Source organism: Drosophila elegans, unplaced genomic scaffold, assembly GCF_018152505.1.
Source record: "Drosophila elegans isolate 14027-0461.03 unplaced genomic scaffold, ASM1815250v1 contig_149, whole genome shotgun sequence".
NCBI lineage: Eukaryota > Metazoa > Arthropoda > Insecta > Diptera > Drosophilidae > Drosophila > Drosophila elegans.
Genome location: NW_024545513.1, coordinates 15816796 through 15826655, shown reverse-complemented (window position 1 = coordinate 15826655; position 9860 = coordinate 15816796). Strand labels below are relative to the sequence as shown.

General features: G+C 38.4%; 1 protein-coding gene across 10 annotated transcripts in view; it reads left to right on the top strand.

The window, feature by feature from the left end:
- Window positions 1-400: 400 nt before the first annotated feature.
- The window catches only part of LOC108137642 (pneumococcal serine-rich repeat protein), a 35094-nt gene continuing 25634 nt past the window's right edge, over window positions 401-9860 (top strand). For all 10 annotated transcript variants that reach the window (XM_041708988.1, XM_041708980.1, XM_017259466.2 and 7 more), the window contains exons 1-2: window positions 401-2197; window positions 6842-7122. In XM_041708988.1, the coding sequence (XP_041564922.1) occupies window positions 2045-2197; window positions 6842-7122 (434 nt within the window). In that variant the 5' untranslated portion in view covers window positions 401-2044. The remainder of the gene's footprint in view (window positions 2198-6841; window positions 7123-9860) is intronic.

The following is a 9860-nucleotide window of genomic DNA, read 5'->3' as shown; positions in this document are numbered from 1 at the left end:
GTTGTGGTTGCCCTTTAAACGACTTTTGGTTCTTGGAATTCGGTGAAAACTAAATCGTTCTGGTGCGAAACACTCAATTATGTGCTTTTATGTGTGCGTGTGTGTGTGTGATTGCGTGCGCTGAGTAGTGTTGTTGCTGTGCAACTAAATTGTTGGCCATTTTAATTAATTTCCACTTTAATGTTTACTTGAATAAATGTTTCCCTTGTTCTCCTTGCCTGCAGGCAACAACAACAGCGACTACCAGCGGATACGACAGCGGCAGCTACAGATACTTGTAACTAAAGTGACATGAGGCCTTAACAACAATAACACCAAAGCAACTACAGCAGCAACAACAACTACAAAAAAAAAAAAAAAAACAATAATAGCAACAGCAACAGCAACAGCAACAACAAGAACAAAAACAGAAAGAACAAAAGCTACAACAACAAGCCACCGTAGAGCACTAAAAACCAAATTACAAACAATTAAAAGCGAGCACAGGCAAGGATCCTCCAGAGAGCTTGACAACGGTACTGCTGCCACGCCCCCTGGAAAAACCCAAACCCAAACACAAGCACAGGCACACGCAGACAGTGAAAAAGGACCCCAGAAATACATACACACACACACACAAACACACACAGAGTCAGAGACACAAAAAGCCAGCTACATGCCTCAATGGCAGCTTCATCGTTTATGGCCAACTAAAACTGAGCAGCGGTCCCCGCCGAGGACCCCCGAATTTCAGGGATCCTGGCCACCAGTCCATCATCGCCGGGACCTTTGTCTTTGTCTCGCATCACGAACAGAAACTGAAACTGAAACAGAAACGAATACCACAGCAACAGCAACAGCATCACCAACAGCAACAGCAATAGCAACGCCACCGAAGGCGGCAATAAAAAGTTTGCTTTGTGTTTCGGTGTCGACATTGCCTGAACTGAAGCCCCATTCTCATTCTCCTCCTGCCACGCCCCCTTAGAGCGGTGTCGCCCTCGTTGTCGTCCTTGTCGTCATCGTCAGACGACGCCTGTGGGCACTCAATTAAGACCAATTCAACGCAACTTGAAAGCGACAACGGCAACAAAAGCAGCTGCCAAAGTAACAAAAACAGCGAAAGGAGCGAAACAACAATAGCTGGCGAGCAGCAGTAGCAGGAGAAACATTAGAAGTAGCAACAATAGTAGAAAAAATACCAGCAACGACTACATCAACACGCAGCAACAATTGCAGCTGCAGCTGCAGCAACATCAATAGTTGAAAGCAAAACAGCAGAAATTGCAGCAACTGCAGAAGAAGAAACAACAGCAATACCTTAATAAGCCTCTACATCTTGAATGGAAACAGAAACAGCTGTAAGAAAGAACAACAGCAATAGAAGCAACATCAATAGGAAACCCATCAGCAGCAAGAGCAGTTGAATAGACAACAGCAACATCAGGAACCACAAGCAACACCAGTAGCTAGACCAAGGTCAAAAGTAAAAAAAAAAACCCAACTAAAAGAGCAGCAGCGACAACAGCAGCAACTTAAGCAACACCAGCAACAACTTAACAAACAGCAGCAATTGAAGTGTAAATAACATCAGCAACAAATGAAGTAGAAACATTGGCAATAATTGCAGGACCTACATTAGTCAAGGCTATAAAAAAATACCAAAAAAAAAACAGCTGAATAAGCTGCAGCAACTGGGGAAACAGCAGCAGCATCTGCAACAGCTATTAAAGCTGCTGCCACAACAGCAATACAAGCGGCAAAAACAGCAGTAGCGGCAGCAAAACAAGCTGCAACATCGGCAGCAACATCATCAGTGGTAAAGTGAAGCAGCCACGCCCACGGAAACGCCTTCCCCCACTCACACGTACACAGACACAGACACAGAATCGGAATCAGAATCAGAAACAAAAACAGAGACATAGACATAGACATACAGAAACAGAAACAGAAAGCGAAATAGAAACAGAGATAGGTACAGGAGCAACATCCGCACGGACAGGACCACGCCCACGTATCGCAGGCGTGGGCGGCGGGCGGTCTGGTTGGTTGAGTGAATGTCAGGATGAAACTGAGCGTGAGCGCGTATCGGGCGCATGCATCCGCACACAAGAAGATCCTCTCCAGCGGCTATCACTCACAGCTCAACTACGGCAGCACTGGAGCGGCAGCGGCATCCTCCTCGTCGTCGGGGGCCACTGCAACGGGCCTATATACGGTGAGTCCACGCCCTCTTTAGCGCCCCATTAGCTCCCCAACCGCCCCTCTTTCATATCCATGTCCGCTCCGATTGCGATGCCGTTTCCCAGAAGGTCAATCTGTGTCACTCTTTTGCCGGCCACGTTTCTCTTACGTTTTTCCTCATTACACAGCGGAAAATGGTACTTCGAGTATAAGACCAATCTCTGTTCATTTCCTCAAAATGTTCTCCAACAAAAATAATAGGAACTTTGTCTTTCGCTATGGTTCCTTCGAACTTTCGATTAAGAAAGTGGTTTATTGCTTGCTTTTAGACACATTTACAAGTGATTTACAAACCTAGTGATTTCTTTCCCCTTTATTTCTCTTTATTTTATTTTACATTCTTTTATCACTCCTTATTTTTTATAATATAATCTTTTATATTTTCAGTATACAATATTCAGGATTTTATCAATTAATTAGATTATTTTATAAGTTTTTTATCTACTTCTTAGAATTACAAAACTTATTAAAATATAACAAATCCATTTGGAATATATATTTATAATAATAATGCCTAATAATAATAATTCATGATTGCGGACTACTTACAATATTATTTAAGTGTAGCCCTGCTATGGTTTCTGTGTAATTATTTATTTGGCTGTCAATCTTAGTGCCACAAGTACAAAACTTATTATTACTGCACTAGTCCCCTTTCGTGTCCTTCTAGTTTTATTTAATTCCTCCAATCTCCTTCCTTTCTTCCTTTATGCTCATTAATGTTGTGTGACAAACAATGGCATAGAATTTAAACATTTTTGATTATGAGTTTTACTATTATGTCCGGCCATGGTAGTTACATTTTAACGATATTGCTGGCGAAGGGCAGTGAAAACATGGGCATATCGAATGGAATTGAGACTACGGCCAATGCTTAAAAAAGTAGCCAAAAGTAGCTTCCAAATAAATATGGAAAATCCATTTGAGAAAATGGCCATAAAATGCAGCCCCGCTGTTTTTATATTCCCTTCAAGCCAGATCAAAGTCATCTTTTATTTTAAAGCTTAAATTCATTCCTTAATTCTCTTTAAATATAATGTTTATTGACTTTGAACCATTCAGGAATAAGTTTTAATATAGTTTTAAATTGAAACTTTCATGAGCTGGTTAACTAATTTCCGTCAGCATTGCCCACATAATGTTAAACAACTTCCCGATGGGAACTTCGTTAAACTAGTTACCTGAATTAAAACCAAAAACACAACAAAAAACATTAAAGCGAGAGCCCTAGATCAGAATGAATATTCATTAAAATTTCCAAACTGGCTAAAAGTTATTAAATTAGTTTTGAAAGCTCGGCCCGAATAGTTTTGCCCAGCTCATCGCTTAAACGACGCACAGTTTAGCACTCGCTGTCGGGGGTAAAATAATATAAAAGCCATTAAAGAATATCAAGACTCAGTCATAAAAGGTTGGTTATTCGCCCTTAATATGTGCACTCGATAGAACAATAGGTGCAGGAAATTGGCAACACATCCGATTTGTCATTGGCTAATTAAAACGTTGATGGAGGACTCCACTTCACTTTTTATCCCATTATAGTTTCGGGCAAAGCCATTTATGGATGGGAGCCTAACAGCTCGACTCTGAAAACCAACAGCAACCAACAGCAAACTACGGGCCCAGAACCACAATAAATTCCAATCAAGTTTTGTGGCGCACTTAATTGCCATGTCCACGGGCGGCAGCTGCTGGTGGCATGGCTCGGGATCGGAGCTCTAAATATACAGTTGGGGTCACCGTTGATAGTGCTGCCCAAAAGTATTATTTAAATAGTTACTCGTTCAGTGCTGCCGAAAAGCATTATTTTAACATTTATTCGTTTTGATTGACAGCTGCCATAAGTTAAACTTTTGACTAGGTTTCTATTGTGAAATGTGGACACTTGCTGAAAAAAAGAAAGGAATGGAAGGAAGTTACCAGAAGCTCTTTCACCAATAACTGACATATAAATAAATACATAAAAAATAATATTAAAATAGAAAACATGGAAATAATAACAGCATTGAATCATAATTATTGTTATAGTACCTAAATAAAATAATTTGATTAGTTTCACACATTTAAATAATAATAATTTTTACGATAAATTCAAATCACTTAATTATGCCATTATTATTTGGTGTTATTTTTATTTTAACGCTACAAATCGTTTTTGACACCATCTTAAAAAAAGAAAAGAAACTATCTTAAAACAAATATAACTTTTAATCTTTGAATTATTTTTTTTAAATATTACTTAAATGAAATATTTTGATAATGACCATAACTTAATGAAAAAGTCAAGGTAAATAACAATCACACAATTATGCAGCTATTATTTCTGCACTATTTATATTTCCACGCTGAAAATTACATTTTTGACATGGCAAAGATTGCCTTTTGATTTTACACAAGCATGAAAATACCACTATTATTTTGACCGCAGACGTACTATGTACATATATATGGGTGGCTCACCAGTGAAGCTTATTCTGGCACCGAACCGATTTGTCAACTAATTGGTGGGAACGTCGAACAAATCCCGCTAGATAGATATATATTATATGTATATATGTTATGCGGATTCCCCTATTTAGACCGGTGGCCAAATTGAAACCCTCCCACGGATTTGGACAGATTTGTCACGGACACACAAGTCCGGGATGAACATGGATACGGACATGGACACGGATTTCATGGACACGGAATACGGAATACGGACACGAGCACGAACACCGTCAATCTGTCCCAATGGTCAAATCGAAGCTTTCAAGTTTGCGGCACTCGAGTACTTATAGAAGTACATTCCCCAATGAAACTTGCTTTTGGCCATTTTCGGCCATTGGCGTTAAACTAACAATGGTTTTGGCTAACAAGTGGTCTCACACTGAGGGACTTTGATTTTATTGCGGTGCAATTGTGATGTCCTGATTAGTCTCGGCTAATTCCTATTGATTTTCGGGAAATATTTTGCGCACTGCTATGATTTTACCAGAATAATTTTTGTTGTTTTTTGGAAAATATATCATAATACGCATTCGATTTTAATAATTGCTTTTGTTAGACCACTTTTTGGTTTTCCTTTAATCCCCATTGATTTTATAACAATACAATGCGGATTATGTTTTAATATTTTAATGTAGTTTATGTTAATTTACTCTCATAGTTAAGGATAATAATTGAGAAGATTATATAAGATTGAATACGGTTGTATAGTTTTTAAGCTGCACAAAATCTATAATTTTCAAGAAGATTATTGACTATGTTATATGTTTATTATTTTGATAACGAATTTGTTATGATTAAATATTTTATTTATAGTTTTTGTGACAAAACGAAAATAATTCTAAGAAGAAACCTTTACCCTTCAAATAAAAGCATCGATTGGAATCACTTTTATAAATGTAATTATGTATTCGAAGGCTGTATTTCTTTTTTTAGATTTTATTTTCCGTTGCCGTATAATCAGAAACCATCCTGACTTAAAGTCAATTTCTGTTTTCAACGGATTCCCTCTGGAATCAATAATGCAATACTTAAACTTTAAAATGCATTCGACAAAAGTTTTCAGATTCCATGACTGTTTTTCCACCTCCCAACTCGCCAGTTTGCCAGTTTGACGCCCACTCAACCACCCACTCTAACACCCACTAAACCACCCACTCAGCCGCCCACCCATTTCCCGGAAACCTCTGGCTCACCTGCAGGCTCAGAGTTGGCCAAGTTTTCATGTCACAAGCAATCAAATCAAAGTTTAATTATTATCGTCAACATCATCCGATTTTAAATTCACCGTGGGCAAAATGGCAAGGCTCAATGCCAGATGCAGTTTCAGATGCGAATGTCGATTGTGCTGCAAATACATATATACGGTTGTGGTCGGAATAATAGCATAAAGGCTTAATTTTTTAATTGGCTTAATGTGAATGATGCTGCCCGCTGTCTACCTTTATCTTCGATACAAAACTGCATTTAAAGCAGCGCTCGGAAGCAGACTACAGTTAAAGTTTCTTGCTTCTTATTAAACGAAATAAGTTTCTGATTTACTTCCATTTTCTTTCTTACTTTCGCTAATATCTTCCTTTATTTTTATAGGAGAGATTTAAAAATATTTTAAACTGTATCTTTCCTGAGCTTAACTTGCTTGGCAGAATATACATAATTTAAATTGGCTTTACAATAATTTATTTTATTAGTAAATGTACCTTACATTTATTTTGGCAGATACTTCATTTATAACATAACATTTATTTTTTGTTGTTTTACTTCTTTCTTCCTAATAGTTTATCTTAGAATACATAATTTTCTTTCGTTAACACATTTTAAGGACTTAAATTTAGTTATTTTTGTGACTTGTAAATACATAAATACATAAATTAAGTTATATTTTTGTTTGTTTTTTGTTTTGTGTTTTAACAGTTGAGACTTATTTAATCACAGGGGAGGGCATGCATCATTGTACTATTTTGACCGGCGCTGTACAACAGCACTGACATTTAACCCTGTTTCGGGGCGAATTTACATAATTAGCAATTAAGATGCGGTCGATTGCGATTGATGAGATGCCAGTTGGGTGTCGGCAATAAGCCCAATTAATATTAACGACTAATCCGCCGCCACTTGGCATCCCTTGCAGATGGAACAGCACGAGAACGAGGCGGGCAAGTTTGTCAAGGATGTGGCCCGTCAGGTGCACGACTGCAACAGCGACACGGACGTCATCAGTCCCACGGGCACCAGTAGTTCCGGCGGAGGTGGCGGCGGTGCCGGCGGTGCTGGTGGTGTCGGCGGCGTATCCGGCGGCCAGGGACCCGGGCCCAGCGACGGTGGCTATCACAAGCGGCACCACAAGATGGTCCGCGATGACGACAACAATAGTGCGGCCCACTCCTCGGACAGCAAAAGTCCCAGCCAGCGGTAAGTTCGAACCGAACACCCACACAGAGACCAACAGAATGAACACCCACACCTGCACTGAGCGAAGAAATGCAATCTAAACTTATAAACATAATTTTATATGCTAATTAGGTAATGCTTAGTAATTTTCAAAATAGTACTCTCCTACAAAAATCTACTCTTCTAAAAAATATAAATTATGTCATTTGACTGTGATATAAATACTTTAGAGAATTGTAAATATTTTTTATCAGCAATTTAAAACAATCTAAAACTATGATCATTTTTTTTAAACCTTCTATCTCATATTGACTGTGCTTATGTTGCTAATTATTTTTTAATTGTATCGTAAAGCAATGATTTATCTATGAATATTTTATACGAAACTTGATTTTGACAAAAAAAGTTTTTTATTTGTGAAAAAATCATAAATAAATGTAAAAGATCACCTCAAGGTAAATCTCGTAGGCAAAAGCCAGGATTCAGAGCGCATTTTTTCGCTCAGTGCAAAACACCTCGACACGTGTAAAATAAAAGTTAAGAGCGGAGAAAAAAACGAAAAGGAGCATAACAAAGATGATTTATTCAAATCGTGCCAAGTTGTTAACAAACACATAAACATAATCTGGCTCTGCTTTTCCTGCAGTCCGCAAACACATACTTACACACCTACACACTCATACACACACAACACAGCCATACTTGTGCAGTAACAGTAACTACATATACATAGACACGTGCCGTAAGCGTAATTGATAAATGTGTAGCATACTTTGTTGGGCTTCGCTCGCCTTGACAGCTTTTGTACTCTGTATTTGATCAACCGTAAGCGACATCACATCCGTACTCGCATCCGTATCCGTAAGACAAGGACCAGAAGAACCCACAAGCCCGATTCAATTAAATAAAATTAGCAATTAGCAAGTCTAACCCCCCCTCCCTTTCCCCCTTGCTCTACATACGTCCATGCGAATCCATGCGGTCGGAACTGGATTCTTGCGAAATGCGAAATGTGAATTGAAATGAAATCTGAATGGGAATGTGAATGCGAATGCGAATGGGACATCAAAAGTTTCCAGTTTGGGTTTTGGTTAATCAAATCAGGAGTCTAAAATCCGATTGGTAAAATCCCTGTACAAGGACAGTGCGTTTCGCAGCAGTAGGGCTGAAAGATTGAGCTATAGTTTGCAAGCATATATTTAAAAAACCCCTTGGTTTAATTTTTTTAAGACTTTTGTTTATGTTTTTATTTACTGTTCACATTTGTGATATTAATAGCTTTAGTTTTTTTTAAATAGCTACTATACATCCAGAAAAAAAAACAAAATATTTCCTTTCGTGAAAAGATTATTTTAAAATAAAGAAATATTATTTTAGTCCTATAAGGTACTTGAATTTTTTAATATTTAATTTAACTGCTGTTTCGTCCTATAAATAACAGACTTGGTTTGATAGATTTATTTTCTGAGTGCAATAATGAATTAACAAGAATTTTAAAATAAATTTAAATTTGAAATATTGAAAATTTAAAAGTTTTGAAAGTGTCATAAATCTTAAGCCTGCCTTACTGCTATAAAACGCGCAGTTAAGGGAGACAATTTCTAGTGAATGTTGAGATTGTGGTTTCAACATTTTTTCTTTTGCAGTTGAATGGAGCTGTCACTCAGGCAGACACACTTGCACACACAATCACACACAGGGGCAACTTTTGTTTGTGTTTATTGCGCCTTTGTGGTGGCAAAAGGGAAATTAGCAATGACAATTAGTCGGGATTGCCCATGTCCGTGCTGTGTGTGAGTGTGTGTGTGTGTGTGCGAGTGTGCCAGAGTGTCACAGTGTCCGCCTGTCAGGGTGTGTGTGTGTGTGTGTACATGATTTCATTAATTAACTCGACTCGGGCAAACAAAGGCGGCGAAAAAGGAAGCAGGAGGCGGAGTCGCCCTCCCAGGGGACAGAAGTTGACAACTCTTTGGCCTAATGCGCCCTCGGCGGGCTAATCTTCGGGCACACGAATCCACTCAGCTCCACTCTAGAATGAAACCATGAAACCATGAACCACCACAACCACACTGAGCCACGGCTGCCACTTTCAGAATGCTAATGTGCCAGGGCAAACAATTTAATCAAGAGCGCAACATTAATAAAAAGGAACAAAAATTTACCCCGAAAGAAGATCCTAAGTAATCAAAACATGCTTCCATTTTTTCCTAGTCGTCAAATTTGTACTATGTTATTTGTTTTAATAGAGTTTTTCTGCACTTATCTGTTATATCATTAAATACAATTTTGTGCTATATTTTGTTATGTGCATTCAATAATATGACAAATAGTTAAACTTATTTATACATATAACTATGCTGAAATGTGGTTATGTTTTGTATTGGGTTCTTAATAATTTGTCTTTAAAATTAACGTTAAAGTTATTACAATTTATTTCAAGACATTATATTTTTGTATTTTATTTTATAATGTTCAAAATGGAAATAAAATAATAGAAAACAAGTGGCAGTCAGTGGCTCTTTTCAATCCGATTTTGCATGTTATAATCAGAGTATCCACTTCTCGCATCGCTCGATCGGATCGTGACCACATACATGTATGTAGATCCGGCAGCTCCTCGCTGGCCAGTGCGCAGCTGCACCCATGTGGCTGCTCCACCACTAGTTTAAGGTACACAGAGAGGGATAGACTTATTGTGACGCCGGCACACCCGCATCCGCATCCACAAACGCATCCGCACCAGGCCCGTCAACGGCGCC